We start from the raw sequence: 23,243 nt of genomic DNA, 5'->3' as shown, positions 1-23,243 counted from the left end.
CCTAGCTGACCACAGTCAGCCACAGGAGGCTATTCATTCTCTGGTCTAGAAGCAGGTTAGCTTATCCCTAGGCAGAGGCAGAAAAAGCACCCAAAGTTACTTGACTAAGTACAGCTGCTTTGGGGGAGGTGTACTTAAGTACAAGTCACCAGTGTCTCTTTGGAAAAATACTTGCAAATGTACACGTGCATCAAATCTTGATTGTACTTGTCCAGAAGTGAAAGCAGCTGCATTTCTACTTAAGTACTTTTTCCACCTCTGTCCCAAAGTATCACTGGAAGGCTTTAAGCCTTTAAAATATGCATTTTCCTAGTGAAATAAGATCACTTACCTTTGGTGAGGAATGGGGGTGTTACATATAATAAAACATAGCTGTAGGAATTAACATAGTACAATGTGAAACAGAATTAATTTTGCTGGGAACTCTCCACACAGTGAGGAACTGGACAAGGAGTAGTGCTAGTGGCGATACTGTAGCTGACATGGAATAATAATGTAACGTTCACTTATGCTGCTGCAGATTAGGACAGGGCTGATGGGAGCCCAGTTTAAAGCTCCTGTGACTTCAAGGTACTGACAATGCAAATGAAGAGCTTAGAATAGTTTAAAAGCCGGGCTTGTGGGGGAAAGAGAAAAGGATCTGCAGAGACAGACAGGGCCTGAGTGCCTAAGTACTGGGGAAGGCCCCCTGCTTAAGCCTGGTACCAATTTGCATGAATCAAATGCTAAGTTTAGGTCGGACAGCATGTAGACTCATTTTCAATGATTTCTCTCTTCCAAACCTAGTTAGGGCTGCAGTGGTAGTATACATGGTAAAAGAATACTGGCAGCTGGTGATCTAGTCAAAAGAATGCAAGTGGATAACCGGATTTCATAGTGAAAGAAGGGAGGTGCAGGCTCCTGGCTGGACTTGATGCCCTAGAGGGAGGCTAAGAGAGCTAAGGTACAAGTTCAGCCCTGAGTTGTACCACCTAAAGTTGAGCTAAGTTGCCTGATTTGAAAGTACATTGTTCTCTGCTGGTGACTTCTTTAGCCATTGCTGTTTAATTTAAGTTTTGCTCTTGGTCTTAACTATGCATCAAACAGGCTTTACCTCCATTGCAGAAATAGGCTAAGTCACTGTCCCTGCCTTGATTTGTTGTTCTTAAGCTCTAGAACTTGCATCCACACATTCTCTGTACTCATCCTCCCTTCCCTTTAAAACAATCAATTAGCAGTGTTATTTCAACTTGCTATAAGCCAGGCTTTAGCAATACTCTCTTCCCTGTTCATCTCAATTTATCGGCTACAGCTTGACCCTAGCCAACATGACCAATTTGCACTGAGCTCAAATAAATATGAAGAGAGGGACTGCATTTTGCCCCTCGTCAGGAAAAGATATTAGCAAGTATTATGAAGGAAGGTGTGTAAGCTACATTTTTATGATTCTGTTTTAAGTGAGACCACAATGTTCCTAAGGCAGCAGCTGACAATTCCAGGAATGAGTCCTGACCATTCATTTTGCACACTAGGAATAACACCCTCTGAAAACTGGAAAGTGTTCTTGCACAACATAAACAGTGCTTGAAAACAAATGCCAATGTGTAAGCAGCAGTCTTTACACTTTCCCCACAGTAATATTTATTAAATATGGTCAGTAAATTAGAGGAATATTCAGTTTTAAAACTTTGTACTTAGTACAACATCATGCTAGCCTTTTGTCAACATACAATGTGAAACACAGATTAGGTTGTTCACAGTAAATTACATTGTGGTGGATGAAAGGCTGACATCCATAACTCTTAAGAACTGGTTACAGTTAGCTTTACTCAGTATTTTTTAAAATAGTCTTTGATGGTAAAATCATTGCAGCCACAGGATTATTAAAAAGGTTCCACGTATAGAAAGAGCAAGGGAATGCATTTTGGAGCAACTGTGAGATACCAGTAAACATTCAGCCAGTAATCTTCCAGGCACAAAGCAAAAAAAGTGGAGGCTGGGTTTTCTGCATTTTTGCATAGCCAAGGAAGGGCTGTGTTGTTGGGGGCTTTTGATATACAAACTAAAGGAATACAAAATAAATACATTTAAAAAAGATGCATACAAAAAGTCAGTCGGTCAAATAGCAAGGCTTTCACAGAATGCCACACTGATAAAACAATTGTGACTCCATTTCAATCATGAAATTATGTTCACAGTTTGAATTAGGTGTTCACTGAGGCAAAGGCACCATCACTTCAACATAATTAATAGGGAAGAAGCCAGACTCGCCGTGTAACATCCCTTCGTACCAATTCTCATCAATTTGATTGGTCAGAGTAATGATGTCCCCTTCCTTAAACCCAAGCTCGCCTTCGTTTTCTGGCTCAAAGTCATATAGAGCGTGGCAGCAGGGCTGATCCATGTGCACTGAAGAACCTGCCCCAGTGACAAAAGAAAATATTTAATAACTGCACTTGCCTATTGAGCATGAAAGCTCTAGGAGACAAACTTAGCCATGCTGTAGACAGCACTGGGTCTATACATGTGGTTACTGTTAGTTTTCCACCCCTTCTACCTACAAGTCTGCTCCTGCCATCTAGTGTTATGTACAGCACAGAGGATGATGAGTTGCACGGAGGGTAGTTCTCTTCTTTTCCTTAAAAGCAGATACATTTTTATTGCCCTTTGAATTCTCTTGGGAAACCAGAATCACTTTAACATGTGGTGCGGTTGTGGATTCTATTACCATCTGTTGGGGGAAGGAGGTTTAAGAGTTTTGTTTTTTAAATAGGTGAGTGGATGGGCTGGATGGCAAACAGCTGAACACACATCAGTTCAATCTCTAAGAGCTGGGCTGCATGGAATTTGCTAGCAGACGGGAGCACTATGCACCAGAACTATGAAGGACAGTTTGAAGAGCTAGTCCCACAAACATATATACATGAGAATAGTGCAGCTGAAATCAGTAGGACCACTCATGTGCAAGTGTTTTCAGGACCTGGCTCTTAATTGCCGAATGGGGAAATGAGGGTCTATCCTCTTTGCCACATGGAAATTACAGCTACACTAGCCCCTTCCTTTCAGAAGGTGCATGGTAATGAGCGAGGTTGGAAGATGCTAATGCAGCACTGCCATGAATATGTAACACCTCATTAGCATCTTCCAACCTCACTCATTACCATGCCCCTTCCGAAAGGAAGGATCGAGTGTAGACATGGCTGAAGAGAGACAATTACCTCTAAGTTGTATTTACAGATCTCTGGTGTGTTCTTGTGTTCTGCCCTGTACCTTAACCAGATCAACAGTTAAATTAGCAACAGCAGTGCCTTTTAAATTTTTAAACTATTTTTGGATGATGATGAAGTGCAGCCCTCCTTCACACAATATCTGACTTCCTTTGTGATTTTAGTATATTGTGATTGGCTTGGTTACACTCTAAGATGTTCACTTCAAACCTTTTTTGTGTAAAATACTGGTGGTATTTACATAAATACTAAAACCAGTACTTAAACTTCTGAGGGAAATGTCAACATGGATAATTAGTGGATGATAATTACATGGGTGATAAAGTACAAGAGATTTTCAATGCTAGCCAAAGTGACTACTTTTCAAATGCAACCTTTTCAGTGTAGGCACTCTCATCTATGGAAGGTTATCATAAATTCATGCTAGCTGGGGATATGTGAATAATATTATTATTAGTCATTCATTCAACCTATGAATAGTACATTATTCTAACAGCATTACTCAGCTATTTGTATTCTAGATATCAGTTCTGTGGGCAGAGGGCTTACCCTTAGGTTCAGCTGAGGTTCATTTTTTCTGTGACATTAATTAAAAAAAAATTACCTACTTTACTAAAGAAAAATCCAGTGATTTTGAATAAGTCTATTAACAAAGGAAAAAAGGGTTCCTGCTACCTCCTGCTAATATACAGTAGCAAAGTGCATTATATAAAGAAAGAGAACTTTTCAATTCTCTCTAATACATACAGCAAAACATCCAATGAGGATCTTAAATATTAAATTATTCTATCCTTTTTGCTCAAAATCTTCACTATTCTAATCTTCTCTGGCTCTCCAAATTGCCTAGCATGTTAATTGTGCAATGAGATTGAAGACTAATTTCTATCTGGAATAGTCTGTACATTCTGTTAAATATTGCAGTACACGTGCAGCTTTTCAAAAGCAATAAAGTGGTTAAAAATTCCATGTCACTAATTTTTTTAAAATCTGCTAATCACAGCACTATTATTATAAACAGAAGAAAGGAAGCCATAACAAGTAGCTGCTCGCACTTTCTAGAAACAAGAAGCAGAAAGAGCATCTTGAGCAAGCAAAAGTACTCAACCCAGTAAATATTAACAGACAGAAAGCCGTGATAGTCCATATACTATCAAAACAAAAAAGCAGTAAAGTAGCACTTTAAAGACTAACAAATTAATGTATTAGGTGAGCTTTCATGGGACAGACCTACTTCTTCAGACCATAGCCATACCAGAACAGACTCAATATCTAAGGCACAGAGAACCAAAAATAGTAATCAAGGTTGACAAATCAGAAAAAAATGATCAAGGTGAGCAAATCAGAGAGTAGAGGGGGAGAGTCAAGAATTAGATTAAGCCAAGTATGCAAAAGAGCCCCTATAACGACCCAGAAAATTCCCATCCTGGTTCAAACCACGTGTTAATGTGTTGAATTTGAATATAAGAGAATTCAGCAGCCTCCCTTTCAAGACTGTTGTGAAAATTCCTCTTCAGTAAGATGCAAATTTTTAAGTCATTAACAGAATGGCTCACTCCATTAAAATGCTGGCTAACAGGTTTGTGGATCAGGAGTGTTTTTATGTCTGTTTTGTGCCCACTAACTCTTTGTCTAAGAGAGTTTGAAGTCTGTCCAATATACAAAGCATCTGGGCATTGTTGGCACATGATGGCATATATGATGTTAGTTGTGGAACATGAGAATGTGCCCGCAGCAACGAAGGGTCCTGTGGCACCTTATAGACTAACAGAAAAGTTTTGAGCATGAGCTTTCGTGAGCACAGACTCACTTCTTCAGATGCCCACACAGATGTGAGTCTGTGCTCACAAAAGCTCATGCTCAAAACTTTTCTGTTAGTTTATAAGGTGCCATAGGACCCTTTGTTGCTGTTACAGATCCAGACTAACACGGCTACCCCTCCGATACTTGAGAATGTGCCCGTGACTAACCTGGTTAGGTCCAGTGATGGTATCTCCAGAATAGATATGTGGACAAAGCTGGCAGCGGGCTTTGTTGCAAGGAAAAGTTCCAGGACTGGTGTTCCTGTGGTGTGGTTGTAGGTGAGAATCCTCGTAAGGTTGGGAGGTTGTCTGTAGGAGAGAACGGGCCTGTCACCTAGGGCCTTCTGGAGTGTGGCATCCTGATTAAAGATAGGTTGTAGGTCTTTAATAATGTGTTGCAGTGATTTGAGTTGGGGGCTGTAAGTAATATTCATAAACCTGAATTACCCACCAGGAGAAATAAAAAAAAAACAAATGGACAGAGCCAGACAAATATCCAGAGACCAGCTACTCCAAGATAGGGCCAAGAACAGAACACCACTGGTCATTACCTACAGCCCCCAACTCAAACCACTGCAATGCATTATTAAAGACCTACAACCTATCCTTAATCAGGGTGCCACACTCCAGAAGGCCCTAGGTGACAGGCCTGTTCTCTCCATCACTGGACCTAACCAGGTTATTCACAGAATCATGGGAACATTCTCATGTTCCTCAACTAAATCATATATGCCATCATGTGCCAACAATGCCCAGATGCTTTGTATATTGGACAGACTTCAAACTCTCTTAGACAAAGAGTTAATGGGCACAAAACAGACATCAAAACACTCCTGATCCACAAACCTGTTAGCCAGCATTTTAATGGAGTGAGCCATTCTGTTAATGATTTAAAAGTTTGCGTCTTACTGAAGAGGAATTTTCACAACGGTCGTAAAAGAGGGGCTGCTGAACTGTCTTTTATATTCAAATTTGACACATTAACATGTGGTTTGAACCAGGATGGGAATTTTCTGGGTCACTATAGGGGCTCTTTTGCATACTTGGCTTAATCTAATTCTTGACTACCCCCTGCCACTTCTGCCCCTCTACTCTCTGATTTGCTCACCTTGATAATTTTTTTCTGATTTGTCAACCTTGATTACTATTTTTCATTCTCTGTGCCTTAAATATTGAGTCTGTTCTGGTATGGCTATGGTCTGAAGAAGTAGGTCTGTCCCACGAAAGCTTATCACCTAATAAATTACTTTGTTAGTCCTTAAAGTGTTACTTCACTGCTTTTTTGTTTTAACCCAGTACATGCTTCTCTTATATTGGTGGATGTGCACTAGCAAGGGTGTTTAAAGCAATAATGACAAAAATAGGGGTGCAATGTTATCTTCTTTTGTAGCCCTAAGATTTCAATATTATGCTTTGTGGATGGATTCTCTATCCCTTCCCAGACTATCTGCAATCCTCAAGTAATATAAAAAGGTAATAAACACAAACAAAATGGCCACAGGGAATTCCCTTCGCCAAAGGTGCTGCCCTTAGATGCTGTAGAGAAGATGGACTGCTTTTATACCATTTCCTTCACAGCCTTGCACTGGGAGCTGTAATGGGGTGGGCATGGGGTGTGGCCAGAAGTGGAGCTAGCCACCTCACCAGGCCCCTGCATGTGGGGCGGGGGAGGGGGTGCTCCAAACCCGTGGAAGGGGTGGGGCCTTGGGTGGAAAAAGACAGAGCTGGGCTCACCCCCCCCCCAGGACTCCAGCAGCAATGTAAGGGGCCCCAGAGTAGCTGTCCTCTCTTTTTCCCCCTCCCTCCCACTGTCATCAGGCCTGGGCCAGAATGTGCTGAGCACTGGCTGTTCCCACAGTGGGAAATCAGGCAGCTCCTGTGTCTGGTGGTCATTTAAAGCTACTTTTGTAGCCTCTGTCTGACCTGGTGTGCTAATCCCAGTTCAGATGCAGGACAGGATCTGGGCCATAGTCTTCCACAGGAATTGGGTGAGCAGTTTTAAAAATAGAGCATTTTCAAACAGCAGTTTCCTCAGCGTACAACTGGGAAGCTGTAAATGCTCATATGAAGTTCCAACTGAAGAAGCCTCTCTGAATAACTGAAAACATTAGTTTTCACCAGCTGTTCTGACCAGGGCGTGACAGACAACATGCACTGGAGCAACCAGTTTATTTCTGACAGCAAGATGTGTGATGTTGCATTGATAATACAGAGTGCAGACTGTATGTTTTGAATGCTTGAGCCTTTCAGGATCATAACTACACAGTATAGTGCATTGGTTTTGTTTTCTTAGAGGAATAAAAGGGTTGAGAGTCAGGAAGGAGCTTTTTGCCTTTTGGGCTGCAAGTGTCTGAGGGGCAGGGTGGGGCCAGAACATCTCAGGCAACACCAAAGGCTCTTCAAGTAATGGGCACAGCTATTCCAGAACCTAGTATCAGTCAAGGGCCACGTCTACACTAGCCCCAAACTTCGAAATGGCCATGCAAATGGCTATTTTGTAGTTTACTAATGAAGCACTGAAATGCATATTCAGTGCCTCATTAGCATGCGGGAGGCCGCGGTGCTTTGAAATTGACGTGGCTCGTCCCGACAGGGCTCCTTTGCGAAAGGACCCCGCCTACTTCGAAGTCCCCTTATTCCCATCTGCTCATAGGAATAAGGGGACTTCGAAGTAGGCAGGGTCCTTTCGCAAAGGAACCCCATCGGGACAAGACGCGTCAATTTCAAAGCGCTGCGGCCGCCCGCATGCTAATGAGGCACTGTATATGCATTTCAGTGCTTCATTAGTAAACTTCAAAATGGCCATTTGCTTGGCCATTTCGAAGTTTGGGGCTAGTGTAGAGGTAGCCATGGTCTTTATTTGAGTAAAGCCACTGCTGCTAATGAACTGCATCTGGTGTCACTGCGGTCCTGTCCAACAAAACAAAGCTTCCCTGCAGAACAAAACAGAGGCTGTACTGGTTGCCAGTCTTAAACCATGTAACTTAAGAACCCAAAGAGGCCACATGGCTCCATCCCTCTCCATAGTGCGAACAAGCAGAAGGCTGTTGCAGAGATTTAAGAGGCTAAAAAACTGCAGCACTGTTTCTGTTAATTTACTGTACCATGCCTGCCTCTTTAATTGTAGCTGAAGCAAGATGCCCTACTGCAGTTGCTGAGTAAAACTGACCAGCCATGGATTTAGATGGTAAGCCCTAGGGGAAGCAACTGGCTTTTTATGCTACACTTGTCTAGCACCTTACGCAAAGGGGTCCTAGTGGCTGACTAGGCTCCCTGATGCTATGATAATGCAAACAATGAATCATACACGAGCATACTGAAAGTCTCAGAAGGGTAGCCATATTAGTCTGTCGCTTCACAAACAAACTGTCCTGTAACACCTTAGAGACTAACACATTTATTACATCATGAGCTTTTGTGGATAAAATGGCATTATGAATTCAAAGGCAGATTGAATTTATAGTGAAAGAACACAGAAAAAGTATTGTAAAGACCAAGGCTGCGTGTACTTTTGGGACTGTACTAGCTGATGCCACATGACCATCCAAAAATGCCTTTTTTCCTCAAAAGAAACTTCCGGTAGGTGTCGCTCCTCTATTTGCATCACACTGTAGCTCACATACGGTAACAGAAAAGAAATATACAGTAAAGAAAGAATCCCATCTAGATGTGCCTGAGGAAAGGATTAGTTTTGCCCTTTCTTACAGCCTGGTTCTGCAAACCCTCAGGCTCGTAGGTTAACTTCACTCCCATGAGTTAGTCCCTTTAAATTCAAACATAGGACAGCCAACCAGAACTCCTTTCCTTTGATGAGCAAAATGAATGAAAGAAAGGCAAGATGTGGCTCTGCACTTCAACTGTTTCATAATGAGCCAGATGATACTCTCAGTTTCTACTGATTAATTAGGACATGAGTGAATTAGAACAAAACATAGTTTTGTCCTCTGCAGTTCATCAGTACAGCAGTTTAATCATCCAGGACTCCCCTTCCCCACACCCAACAGGGTTTCTCAGGAGCTGATCCTGCAGTGTGTTTGCACATCAGTTATTTCGCTCCTGTAAGTCATCCTACTGAACTAGGAACCCACAAAAGGAAAATACTGCCCCTGTGCCAAAGAGTTCAGTGTACAAGCCATAATATGGTGAAATATGAAACAAATAATTCCAATCCACAAGCAAAGGACTAAGCCAGTGACGGGGAACCAAGGCTAGTGAGTGGGCTGCAAGACTGAAATCAGGCATGTTCACTAACCATGACCCCAAGAATGAGATTAAATACGTTGCCTTTGATTCTCCCTTTTTATCATGCCTTTTTCAAAACAAAGTGATCCCTTATTAGGGGCAAATTAAATTTCCGGCAAAAGTAACAAAGAAGCAGAGGGAGCACACGGCGCTCACAACGTTGTGTGCAATCAGCATGCACCTTACACATGGCCTTGCTTTCAATCAGTGGTTCTCAAACTTCTTGGCTTGTGGATCACACCACTCAGTGCAAACTCTCCTTGGACCATCAGCCACTTGCTTATAGAATCATGGAATCCTAGGGCTGGAAGGGACCTCAGGAGGTCATCGAGTTGAGTTCCCCTGCCCAGCGCAAACATTGAGTCCAGCCCCTGCCCTAAGTAAAGCATCCCAGCCAGGACTTTGCCAAGCTGGGACTTAAAAACCTCTAGGGCTGGAGATTCCACCACCTCTCTTGGTAAGGCATTCCACTGCTTCACCACCCTCCTGGTGAAATAGTTTTTTCTAATATCCAACCTACTCCCGTCCTGTAACTTCAGACCATTGCTCCTTGTTCGGCCATCTGTCACTACTGAAAGCAGCCCCTTTCCATGCTCTTTAGAGGTCCCCGTCAGGAAGTTGAAGGCTGTTCTCAAATTGCCCCTCAGTCTTCTCTTCTGCAAACTAAATAAGCCCAAATCACTCAAGCTTGCCTCATAGTCCTGTGCTCCAGCCCCTTAATCAGTTTCATTGCCCTCCGCTGAACCCATCCCTGTCAGCCATCACCCAGGACCCCAGCATGTGAGGCGGGGGAAGAAAGGAACAGAAGGGGGTGCACATCCTGCATTCAGAGGCCACATGGGGCTCACCACTGTACTAGACTACAATAACTGATACACTCACTTGGCAAGAAGTCCCCATTGATTTCAATGGCTATATTTGAGTAAGGGGCTTATTTAAAAGAGTTCAGGCTCTAGTCCAAAGGGACCAGAGAGATGCCCCACATACATTTGGACAGGGTTCGCAGGGGTGGGCAGAGAAGGTAAGTGTGAAAATGTTCATTTCCATAGCAAGCAGCAGAAGGTTTCTAGGACTGAGGAGAAAATGCTGAATGTGCTGTCAAGCTTCCCCATCTCCGACCATCTAAAACACTTGGCACCATTTTGCATAAACTGTCAGAACTGTATTGTCTAAATCATATACACTAGAAGTCACATCTGTTCCATTATCCCAGCCAGTGGAGCAAGCCAATGGGAAGCAAGCTTATTATTCAGCAGTCCTACTGCATGCTGGTCTTCCTGAGAAAGAAGCTCAGCTCCCTGAGGCACACTCCCTCCAGCTGCGCTCTTCAGGAGGGTGCATCTCTGCAGCATCCCCTGCCACAGGCCTATGACTCAGTGTCAGTGCTTGGCCCTTAGCAAGGACAGGCATTTTAGGTCAGCAGGCTCAAGTAATGCAGCATTTGTGATTTCAGTCTCTTTAAAGATCCTTCCTTGGAAACAAAAATAAATGAGAGCTGGCAGCTCTGCCAGCTAACTGACCAATCCAGAACACAGAGAGGTAGCCGTGCTAGTCTGTACTCCAGCAAAAGAAAGCAGCGGAAATGTAGCACTTAAAAGACTAACAAAATGATTTATTCGGGGGTAAGCTTTCGTGGGAAAGTTTATCTGCGAATAAATCATTTTGTTAGTCTTTTAAGTGCTACATTTCCGCTGCTTTGTTTAATCCACAACATGTGAGTATCATGCAAGGGACAACAGCTGTCTGGCTAGCTGTCCACAGTATCTCATAACATGTTTCAGGCAGGGCTGGATTAACACAGGGGCTTTAGGGACTGCAGTCCAGGACCTCAGGGCAAGTGGCGGGAGCTTGTGGGCTAGATGCAACCTACTGCTCCTTTCCACCTGGGCCACAGGCTGGATGCTGGTCCCCAAGCTGCACCCTCCCCATCCCTATGGGGCTGTAGCCACAAGCACCAGCTCACCAGTATGCCCTGCAGCTCCTAGGCAAAGGGCATTCAGGGAATCTCTGCGTGCGGCCTCTGCCTCCAGCACCAGTGCTGCAGACCCAATTAGCTGGGAACTGTGGCCAATAGGAGCTGCGGGGATGGTGCCTCTGGCACCTGCAGGCATAGGCAGCGTGCTCCATGTAGAGCAGCCGAGCACCTCTCTAGTGATTGGACACACCAGCCACCTTTGGTAGTTGAACAGTGTGAAACCAGGGCAGGCAGGGATCCTGCCTTAGTCTTGCTGTGCTGCCAACTGGAATACCTAAGGTAAGCACCTCCCCACAGAGTCAGCACCCTGCACCCCAACTCCATTCCTCAGCCCTAGCCTCACCCAGGATCCACCTTCCCCAGCTAGAGCTTTGCTTCACTCCCCACCCCAATCTCCAGCCCTGAGCTGCACTCAAAGCCCCCAGCAACCCCACAAAAGTCTAAGAGCCCTGGGCCCACTGAAAAGTTAATCCAGCCCTGCTTACAGCTGCATAACAAAGCCATAAGGAGCAGCAATGCCCCTTGGGAGCGAAAGACAATTCAACAGTCAAGCTTCTTGACTGATATTGACTAATACAGCTATAGCCTCAAGCAGAACTAAGCTCTGCTCAACACATCTCTGGGCCACAGAAAAATCTGGGCCACAGAAAAGGCCTCAAGGCCTTTCTAACTTGCACTGGCTGGAATGTTCCTCACTCCTGTTTGCTCTAGTGAAAGTCTGTCTACATGGGCCATGAGGCATGGTCCCAGCCTGGTGTAGATGTCTCTCTCTTCTAGCTGGGAGCAGGAAGTACAGCCCTATAGTTCCATCTTCCTTCACTTCCAATTCTCCTTTTTTTCTCTCTCAGTTTCTCCCACAACTGGAAAAGGTGACTAAAACTAGTATAAAATAGCCCAGAGAATAAATGGGTCTGAGTTAACGGCCAAGTCCTAATTCTCAAGCTAAGTGAAGGATGGGATTATTGCTTCTTCTGGGCTTCCCTTTCTGATCCTGGCTATGGAAAATTTGCTGGTCGCTTCTCACTCTCTTCCTTATTATTGTTGTCTTTTGTGTCTCACTATTTGCCTTTGCATACAGCTCAGTAAGGATATAAGAGACAGAGGAAGAAGGGCCTTTGATCAGTGAGATGAGAAATAAAGGGTCTGATCCAACATTTATATTAATTGTTTCACATTTCCACTGACCAGAGCCAAGAATAATGATATTATGTACCTTGAAGAGACTTTCAAAAAAGTTAATATTTTTTTTCCATTCGGTAAGCATCTATATGCATGACAGATAGCTATACCTATTAACGCATGTCTTCCCTGCACAGCCTAAGTTTTGCACATTTTATCAATCTGGCTTTGTGGCACCAGAAGCAGTTAGTTGCTAATGAAATAAGTTGTGTTCATATTGGATTATCTGCATTACACCCAAAGTTTTACACTTTAATGGTTTTAAAAGTTAATGAAAACATAAAGACAACCATTTTCAAATGTGAGTGGCTAACTGTAGGTGTAGGCTGCCTAGCTGTACAGATAACTAATAGTTATCTAATAGTTTACTAATAGGTTTACCACTAGCATTATGAGAGCAACACTTCAGCTCCAGTACTTATAATTTTTCTGTAAAAATGCATACATCGACATGCTGATTCCATAATCATGGGCTCACCTGATGTTTTTATTGAAGAGCTATATGAAATCCCATTGTGTTGCTGATTATCGCTGATTTCCAGAGTCGAAGTTATTACAGGTTTTGGCTTGAATTCACGCTTAGGACGCCTAGATGCTCCATTGATTCTGAAACACAGAGAAAGATTGGCCAGAGGTTTAATTCAGGAAGACAGCAGGATCTACAGAGCTTCTGGTTGGACTCAATGCTTTAACAACTGGAGGGCAGATGGTCTAAAGGAGGGGTGGGGAACTTCCCACCCACAGGCCAGATCTCGCCCTCTGCTTAACTTCCTCTGACCTCTGGCAAGAATTTGTGCCACAAGCCAAAAAGAATGAGCACTGGTGCCCTGAGCCTGTTTCCACTATGGGCAGGGCCAGATTAAAAAAGGGGCTTTAGGGGCTACAGCCCAGGTCACCAGGATAAAAAGATCTCAGGGCTCTCAGAAGCTCAATTCTTTTTGCAAAGCCCCCTTAGCCAGGGTCCTGGGCTGCAGCCACTAAAGCCCCTGTATGTTATCTGGTTCTAGTGAGAGGATTCCCCACCCTGCTATCCCCATCTGTTGGGGTCGAGCTGTATCCCCACACTGACCTTACCTGCACCCACCATCCTACCTCAAGCCACCCTGAAGCCTAGGGGCTCCCACAAAATCTAATAGCCCTGTGCTTCCAGAAGAGTCAATCCATCTCCGACTACAGGAAAGTTGAGTGAGGCTGGTTTGTTAGTTAGCAGGTAAGTTGAATGACATTTTGTGGATTGTTTTGTTTTGTTTTGTTTTTGTGGGGGATGTTTTGCTCTTTCTTTGTTTGCGACCAGGTGAGTTGCGTGAGGGTGGTTTTTTTGGCTTTTGTGTGGGCCCCCGACTCATTTTTCTGTAGGTTAATGGCCCTGAGAGAAAAACATTCCCCATCCCTGGTTTGAAACGTTTTTGTTTTGTTTTTTGCAATTTATTCCCCTAGATCTGCCTGACTCCAGTGCAATATTTCAGAGTCCTGGCTCATCTCCAGCTTTTTAGGTGTGTTGACCAGGGTAAACAGCCTTCCCTTCAGCAGTGCTGAGCTCCCACAGCTAACATTCAGTTCAGTGGATGCTCTGGGTGTTAGGCACTCCTGGAACTCAGGCTAGAAACGATGTGTAGAAACACAGCCAATAAGTCAATGATGAGTCAGATCATTTAGAAGGCAGATGCTTATTGGGTCTAACTCTGAAAGCATAAAGAATAACTACTAGTGATAACTGTTTTTCTTTTTGCTCAATTAAGTATCACACACCGTCTCTATGGCCAATCAACACATCACCTACAGCACAACTAGAACTGTGCTCCTAGCCACCTGGCAACTTCTTGATGCATTGTAGAGCTTTATGGTTTACACCACTCAGCTCCATGAATGCATCAGGTGTTTTTAACAAAGTGTCCAAAAATGTGGCTCAACAATGTGCAGCCACGTCTGTTTGTATGCACAAGACATACAAATGTTGTGTCCATACAGAACACACAAGGGCAAATAGAGACGCTCCCGATTAATTCCAGTATATGCAAGTGTGCTGTTTGGCATGAACACAAAAGGATGTATCCATAAGTTTCGTGATCAGATTTCATTATATGGGAGGGCAGGCAGGGTCTACAATGCTTCAAGATCTACAATGCTTCAAGAAGTCACAATTAGCAAGAGCTTAAGGTGATTAAGTCCACAAGGTACAGACTTTAACAAATGAGCACAGATATAAATACATGCCTCTCGGAAGTATCTGTGAGATGCCACTGCTTCTGAGGTGCGATTCCATGTCTCCAGGCACTCCTGAAATGCTAGCTACAAATGATGTTGAGAATTCTCTGATCAGGTTTATTCTTACCGGTTTTGCAGTATGTTCTGCAGTTCCTCCAGAATTTCTGTGGACTGTTTATGGTAGTCTAGGGCTGCTTCTATAAATACTGCCAACTGGCTAACTTGCTCTACCTGAAGTATAAAATAGAAAATGACTTTAAAGAAGTCAGCGTGCCCATTCTGGAGTTAACTATAAGCGTAGTAAACAGCCAATAATAAACCCAGTTGAACACACTGAAACTAAACCAGGTATCTCACAAGATCCTGGGATCTTACAGGGTCATATTTCTATACAGTAAGGATTTGACATGGCCTGCAGTGAACTCCATGTGGGCAGAGAGCCATGTGACTGCATAGAGTCCGAGTGGGGTTTGTTGCAGGGACAGGACCTTAATACAAGACGTATTTTTGCAACTTACTCAAATGAAGTAACTTGATCACATACATTTATATTTGCCCCTAGTTTAACTGGGAGAGATCCTGAAACAGACGAGGACAAGATCCCGTATCAGGTAACAATAGTTTTCAGTGAGGTCTGGCTAAGAGAAGTGACACCATATCTTATTACACAACCCATTAATGTTGTATTTGAATTTCATTAGTCCACCAACTGGAGTCCTGAGAAGGTCCAGACTTAACTCACTAGGTGGCAGCATTTATAAACTGATAAATAAAACATGAGTTATCTGCTCAGATTTTAAAACTGCAGCTAATGGTGCCAGAATCAGCATATTGAAATGGAGGAGGGAGAAGGGAAACACCGTTCCCTCCCACACTCCCAAAAATATTTTTTTTAAATGGTAAAAATACTCTGTCCCACAGCACAAACATGTCAATCCAAGAATAGCACTGATAAAGTATCAGAGAGGTAGCCAGTTAGTCTGTGTCTTCGAGAACAAGTCGTCCTGTGGCACCTTGTAGACTAACAGTTATTTTGGAGCATAAGCTTTCGTGGGCAAAGACCCACTTCATCAGCTGACGAAGTGGGTCTTTGCCCACAAAAGCTTATGCTCCAAAATAACGGATAAAGTAGTGGCTATTTTTTTTCATCTCTCTCTTTTCAAAAATACATTACATTTACATGAGCCCTGACAAAGTGAAATGCAACGTATCACCTGGCTCTCAGACCTCCACTGCAGCTGATGAGGAGAAGGCATCTGGAGAGAGTTGTTAAGATCAAATCACTGGTTTGTGTTGATTTTATGCAATATTTTATCTGCTTTCTCCTACTCTGTGTTTACTGAAAACTCAGCTAGAAATCTAATGAAGCAAAACACTGCTGCACAATATGCATAGTTTAAATACACAGGGCCAGATCCTCAGCTGGTGTAAAGTGATGTAGCTCCACTGAAGTCAAGAGACCAACACCAGCTGAGGACCTGGCACAATTTTTTTTTTCATTTCATGAGCCTTCACATATGTGTTTCCATCAGCAGTGCTGAAAGCCGCCATGGGGCAAGGTGGTGGTGGTGGGGGCTCTGCCCCCAGAAGTGGCGGGTCCCCGAGCTGTTAGGGTGGGACCAAGAATGCTCTGTTCTGGGCACTTCCCTGACCGCAGGCCCCCCATATTGCCGTGCACAGGCAGAGCAGCATTGCCACAGCATTTCAAAGGGGCCTGGACCATCGGCTGCCACCACTGCCAAAACACCAGCAGCAGCAGCCAGCACTCTGGGTCCCACTGAAACACCAGGCCTGGGGGCAACTGCCCCCTTTGCCACTCCACTCTCCACCCATTGGCAGGCCTGGTTTCAATACATATCTAGATATTCCTGCCTGTCTTTCCCACTGTGGTTTGAATGCATGGCTGATTTAAATGACTACAGCTGCTGGATGAACTTAGACACGCACTCGGTGATGTTCGTGAAGACTGAGGAAATTCTGACACTGAGTAAAGCTGGATGAACAAATCTTGTGCAGGGCACATGCTTAGGGCTGGGGAAATGGCATCCTTCCTTCCAAATCAGCAGCAAGATACTCAGGAGCAGCTTAGGTGATCCTAACAGCTCTCCAGTGCATGCCCCTCTGCCTAGTTTTGAGCACAAGGGCCATGACCTTGCCAATTTCCTCCCTCCTACAAACTTTCCACATATGATGCTACAACACTGCCCTAGCGTGTGCTGATCCATAGCAGTGCAGGGCTGTGGAGTCCCCTTAAAGGACACAGCAGTACTTCCCTTTCTGAGCCACAGAACCTGAGGAATTTCTCTTCTTTTCAGTCCTGGCACACCTGGAAAGGAGAGGTGATGACTTATCCCATCACAGGTCCAAGCTCTCCCTTCTGCAGACAAACTTACGTCATTTTCTAAAAAGTTGAACATGCTTCTTTCTGCCAGCTCCTTTGATTCTTCAAATTTTTCTACTGCTTGTTTAACTTCTTCATCTGGGATCTTCCCTAAACGCTTCTTTTTATAGTCATAATCCAAACGCCGGCCTTCTAGCTTCTTCAGATGATGCTAAATGAGACAATTTGATCCCATTAGATCAGATGGAGACAAAACCAAAACAAGCGTGTTGTGATTGTCAGTGGGTTTTGGTTATGGATGCAATTATATTTATTCGTAGATGAACCATAAGATTGCAGAAATGTCAGGAAGCACCATTTATGAACATTGACACCTGGCTGCCTTGACTTGTTCTCCAAGGCATCCACCCCATGAATTTTGCTAAGCAAGCAAAAGCTGCAGATGGTTTAAATTAGGAGCAGGATCTAGTTGAAATGTGCCTTTCCATTACAGTTTGGAGATCATTCAGTTCTAGCTGCTGTGTTATTTGCAGTGTGACAGCTAAATTTAAAAGCGCTATTTTCTCCTCCTAATACAGGAGTGAACTCCAACTAACCCCTTCATTCATCAATTCTTTGTCCGGTATTAATCTGACCAGGGAAGGCTCCTGAAAGGGGCAGGGCCTCGGGTGGAAGAGGTGAGGCAGGGCTATCTGGAGTGGGCCGCCTGGTGCTCTGGTGGCTATTTAAAGGACCCAGGACTCCAGATGCTGCCACTGCCACACTAGCAGCAGCCAGGGAGCCTGGGGTCTATTGAATCTGCTGCCTCCCATACCCCCGTTGGCAGGCCTGAAACTGATATTCCTAGATGAGCAAATTGCACAAAGCTTTCCTGCCACCCAAACTCCTGTACTTGGCAGACTCCCAAAACAGAGTGAGGGAAACTGCACCAGGTGCTCATGAAAACATAGTTAAATGTTTTCCCCTCTTTTCATCAGTTTAGGACAATAACAACTGAGAACAGTCGCTCAGCACATGAGAAATCTGTAGCCACTGCGAGATTACCATCTCTCGTCTCTTTAATTTGTGAATAGGTTTCAAAATCCATTTTGTATAAAGTTAACTGTAATTTCCATTTCTGTGTTTCACCAGGGTTTTAACTTCTATGTTACCCAAGTCTACAGGAATTCGGAGGCTCTGATTTAAACTCAGCCTGACTTTTGGGCAGTTATTTTATCATCAGTAAAAGCACTGAAAAACATTCTTCTAAAGGCTTAAAATTTAAGTCGCCCAGTTTTGTAGTTATTGTCACAATGGTTCATGTTATTTGTCATGCTGCTCCTAGGCACATATGACACTACACTGCTATTGCCCTAAACAGCCTATATTAGTAGTCTCATCTGACTCCTTTTCAGAGCTATCACCAACAGAGCAGAGTCAGAGGCAGGCAATTCAATAATAGAATAAACCAGGCAACTCAAAATCAACCAGAATAAATTCAAATAATTGGCACGCACCATAAAACAATTAATGTTTTATTAAAATAAGCAACAGAAAATATGAATATTCCTTTTCTCTACTGTCCATTGTTGTATTCAACTTTATTATACTATAAACAGACTAAAACAGGTAGCCATGAGCTATATATCCTGATACTTGTTTTGAGCAGATTTCATCACCAATTTCACAGGGGAGTTCTGCTTAAAATGTGAGGGCGTAATATGCTGTGTAAAAAATTCCTGCAGATTTACTAGAGTGGCCAAACCTCCTGGTGTCACCAGGAGCCTCTCAGAACTGGAATCTATTTTCCAAAGGCAACTGAAGCCAACCCAGAAGATTTTAGGGCACTAAACATCTGGTGGTGCAGGAAGGCTAAGGCAGGTTCCCCGCCTGCCCTGCCCCCATGCCATTCCCAAAAACAGCTGGCATGTCCCTGCACATGCTCCCTGCACAGCTCCCATTAGCCTGGAACTGCAGCCAATGGGAGCTTCAGGGCAGTGCCTGAGGGAAGGGAAGCGTGCACAGCTCCCACCCCCTATGTGGGGCCTGCCAGCTGCTTGCAGTTGTGTGGGGACTGGGGATCCACATCCTCACACCCGGCCCCAGCCATGAGCCCCCTCCTGGAGCCACCACCTCGCACTTTCTCCTACATCCCGAGCTCCTTTCCCCAGCCCTGAGCTGCCTCTGCATCCAAACGCTCTCCCAGAGCCCATATCCACTCCTGCACACCAACCCCTTACACCAGACTCAGGCCAGGGCCCCCTCCCATGCTCTAAACCCCTTGGCTTCACCCCTGAGCCCACACCCCATCCCGCATCTCGAGCCCCCTGTCCAAGCCTAGTCAAAGTGACTAAGAGAGGGAGCAGAGCAGGTGACAGAGAGAGCAGGGATGGAGTGACTGTGGCAGGGCCTCCAGGAATGGACGGGGCAGGGGAAGAGCAAGGATGTTTCAGTTTGTGCGACTCGTCTGTTGGCAATCCTAGTTACTTTTCTAATGACCTTTTCTATATTCATAGGTTTTCAGTGTCATGACTCATACAGCTAATTTTCAACCTCTGAAACTCACCCCAATCTCTTTTAAGTCTTTGTCCTGGAGTAACTGCAGAGGATCAATGAAGTTTTGCTTGACATTAATATCGAAAGAGTCCTTCACCTCTGCCATCTGCTTCATGCTTTCACCAGCATCCATCAGTGCAATGCCTACAGGGAAGAACGTGATGTTTATACAAAGTAGACAGCACTTTATGTGAAAGCAGAAGACAATTTTTGTTAGACAATTCTTTAAAAATGTTGGTTTCAGGCCCTTTAAAATGTAGAATACAAGACTACACTCCTGCCTTCTCTTCCTAGTCCCCCCCAACTAGAAAGAAATTTGTCCCAGTGTTTTCCATTGTCGTCTACTACCCCTTCAAGAAAATTATGGTTGGCTTGCATTATTGTCTTGCTTCTTGGATTATTCAAAATGGGACAGGCAGTTCCTTCTGCAGCTGCTTCTCCAGTTGGAAGGCCCAGGAGCAACTCGTATAACAGTCATAGGGTAACTGTGGTGGGTATTCCCCCTCTGTGGTCACTTAAGGGTCTCACTTAGGGTTTCCAATTCCTACCTGCCCTCTCTCTTGGGTGGGAGACCTGCCTCCCTTTCCCTCCTCTCAGAGGGATTGAAGGCTGTACTGCTGTCTGCTATACTCTGTGATACCGTCTGCGTAAAGGCCACTTTGCTTTCTCTGAGAGCTATGAAAAGTGTACTGCCAGCTGTTACAAGTTACCACATGGATCTTTCTGAGCAAGCACATTTATTCTTCAAGTAAAAACATCAGAGAAAAAAACATTAAAACAAGAAAAGTGTCTTTAAACACATGCTAAAAGCTTACCACAGGTAACCCATCAGTCTTATGCCGGCCTTAGTCTTTCCAACCCTCTCAGAGGGTTGGAGCGTCCTTTTGCCAAGAAGGTGCTGTCCATTTGTTGGAGCAGAAAGAAGGACCAGAGCTGGTTTAAATGCAGCTTTTTTATACCAAAACACTTTGGTTTGATGGTCTCTGGAAAACTCAGTATATGTAAGCCATCCCCAAGGGTGGTGCCTCTCTGGACCAGTATACAACTAAGGTGAGTCACTCAAATCATCCCCCTCCACCCCACATACACATTGTCTTTAGGTCCTGCTGCAGCTAAATGCAACCCTCCCCCCAGAGTCACATGGAATCCCTGGCCCACAGGTACACATACACCATTTATAACCAAACATACCATGCATGGTTGCAAAACGTTTCACAATTAGTACCTACAAGTCTAAGAACTCGTGTTCTCAGGACATCAGATGTGCACACAGAACAACATGAAGACAATAAGCAATTTTTTTTACGTTTTACAAGGTGGAAACCAAAATAGCTAATCTGAGTACAAAGTGCCCAAAAATATTAATATCTGTTATCCACACAAATGTAATTGTACAATATCTCAGATGCCCCACAATTACTTTTCATTTGTCCCAGGTTTTGGCCAAAGCTGCTATTAAAAAATTAAAAGCATTATAGCATAATAAAGCCTAAGCATGCAGTAGTGTAGATGATTATTTGTTAAGCAAACAGAACAAGTTCAGATATGCCGATGCAAAACATTGTTTGACATTTCTTCCCCCCCCCCCCCGCCCCATCTTGGTTCCAATTCATATCCCCATGGCATCTGCAAATACACAAACATACCCAGCTCATGCCTGGTATTGCTCCACCTCACTCATTCCTAAGGATAAATAAACCCAAGGAGAATAACCGTGTCCTCCACTATGTGTTGCACAGGCTGGAAGTCTAAGCTGCTCTTGAGTCCTAGGTCTTCAGTGCCTACCTTGCTGTTGCTCTTTCAGCAAGCAAGCCGGCTTATGCAACACTACAAATACAATCTTACACAATGCAACATCAGCTTGGGCATCAGTAGCTAAGTGGTCACAGAGCACAACAGAGACGGGCTGCCTCCTGTCAGTTCCAGTGCCGAACCCCATCCAAGCCTACAGCAGCCCTCATTACAAGGAAAATCCTTCAGAGCCCCGTATTCCTAGACTGGCAAACACGCCATCCCTTTGTCATACATGTGCACACTGCTCACATGTGGAAGTTGTGAGAGGATGGAGCATGCTCAGTTGTTCTGTGGGGATGGTGGATATACAGAAGCGGGGGGCCCTTTTCAGGTCAGAGGCCACTAACCCATAGATAATAGGGGGTCATGGGCTCATACATTTTGTGGCCTCTCTTGGTTCTGGAGCTGGCGTGTGGACGGAATGAGGGGTTCAGTGTGGGAGGGGGCTGCCTAGAAGTGGGCTTGGGGTGCGGAGTCTGGGTGGGAGAAAGGGTGCAGTAGTGGGTTGGGAAATGGGGTCCGCGGGAGGTAGTACAGGAGCAGGCTGGGAATGTGAGGTCTGGATGGTAGGAGGGTTTGGGGTGCTGGGTCTGGAAGGCAGGGGCCAGAGGTCTGGGAATGAATGGGCAGGAGCTGGGTGGGGTTGGGGAGTTATGGTGGAAGGGTGCAGGAAGGGGGTGGGAGTGGGGGTCTGGATGCGAGGGGGCACAGGAGCAGTCCAGGGGCTTGGGTTTGGGCAATGGGGCTGCACTTACCTGAGCAGCGCACCTGGCTCTGCACCCTCTCCCCCCAGCTCCCAGGCACCGCCCTCCAGCCAATCAGAGCAGTGTGAGGAAGCCTCCAGGCAGCACTGCCAAGGTGGCTGTTGCTTCCCCTCCCCTGGCTGGGGGAACAGCTGTGAGCAGCACCAGCACCGTGCCAAGCTGCTTCCTGCCCCCTGATCCCTCAGCAGAGCTTGGGGCTCTGCACCACCAACCCCACTGCAAGCCAGATGCTATGGAATGGACCCCCAAGCCTCAGGGTCTGGATCCAGACAAGCCACGGCCCAGGTACTGATCACAGGCTGACAATTTACCACCTCTGATGTACAGACTTGTTCGTCAAGTCTCTGAACATGGGCAAACCGCAATTTTTCAGTGCCTGGTAACTTGGTCAAATTTGGATTGGATTTCCAAGAGTCACAACCCTGCCACAAAGGCCACTCCCACTACCGAAGTCCAGGCTCCTGTGCCAAAGACAAGGGCCTCCCAGCATCTCACAGAAATGGGTGCAACAATTTTTTTTACCATGCTCAGAACACGCTTTTCCCCAGCTTCGTTCTCAGAAATGACTGAGCTCTTTTTGGCTGAAAGTTCACAAAAGTCAGCCAGAGGCAGACACTGGGCATGAAAAATTTCAGCCCAAATGGCTGAAATCTGGAAATGTTACAAGTAACTGAACACAGAGTCTTGTAACGGGAATTATCAGGCAGCCTTCATGATAGGCTTTAGTACCAGTCTTACCCATATGAATAAAAAAAAATGCTTAATGTTGCCATATATTTATGTTAGGCATGTAGGCTTCCATATTCTAAGCAATAATAATATATGTACAGGTTGAACCTCTACAGTCCAGCACTCTCCCATCTGGCAACATCTGCAACGTGGCATGATTTTAGTTGGCCAGATGACCTCTTACCATGGGTGTGGCCAAGTTTCCAGTGGTCCCATAAAGTTTGTTTCCAGCCACCAGCCCTGGCTCTCAGTGTTCTGTGCTGTTATTTAGCTGTAATTTACCCTTATATGTCATCTAAGAGCCCAGTAAGTAGTGGAAATGTTGGCAATGCTGCTACACGATATTGACCTGCCATAATCTGGCAAATTCTCTCATTCGGCACCGGTAAGCACCCAAGAGTGCTGGACTAGGGAGATTCAGATTGTAGCATTATTCCATGTACAACATATGCTGAGACATTCACAGGGGAGCTA

At 44.7% G+C, this 23,243-nt stretch overlaps 1 protein-coding gene across 2 annotated transcripts in view; it reads right to left on the bottom strand.

Annotated features, from left to right (window-relative positions):
* Nucleotides 1-1,613: 1,613 nt before the first annotated feature.
* Nucleotides 1,614-23,243, bottom strand: part of SH3GL3 (SH3 domain containing GRB2 like 3, endophilin A3) — an 87,927-nt gene continuing 66,297 nt past the window's right edge. Inside the window, exons 5-9 of one of the 2 annotated variants that reach the window (XM_075006732.1) lie at nt 19,493-19,626; nt 17,000-17,158; nt 14,734-14,837; nt 12,880-13,007; nt 1,614-2,397 (exon numbers count right to left, since the gene is read on the bottom strand). In XM_075006732.1, the coding sequence (XP_074862833.1) occupies nt 2,192-2,397; nt 12,880-13,007; nt 14,734-14,837; nt 17,000-17,158; nt 19,493-19,626 (731 nt within the window). In that variant the 3' untranslated portion in view covers nt 1,614-2,191. Of the gene's footprint in view, nt 2,398-5,329; nt 5,365-12,879; nt 13,008-14,733; nt 14,838-16,999; nt 17,159-19,492; nt 19,627-23,243 lie in introns of those variants that run through there. The other variant, XM_075006733.1, reaches the window with a different exon arrangement.

This window comes from Carettochelys insculpta, chromosome 12 (assembly GCF_033958435.1).
Source record: "Carettochelys insculpta isolate YL-2023 chromosome 12, ASM3395843v1, whole genome shotgun sequence".
NCBI lineage: Eukaryota > Metazoa > Chordata > Testudines > Carettochelyidae > Carettochelys > Carettochelys insculpta.
Note: the sequence above shows the minus strand (reverse complement) of the source record. Positions and strands in the feature narration are given on the sequence as shown.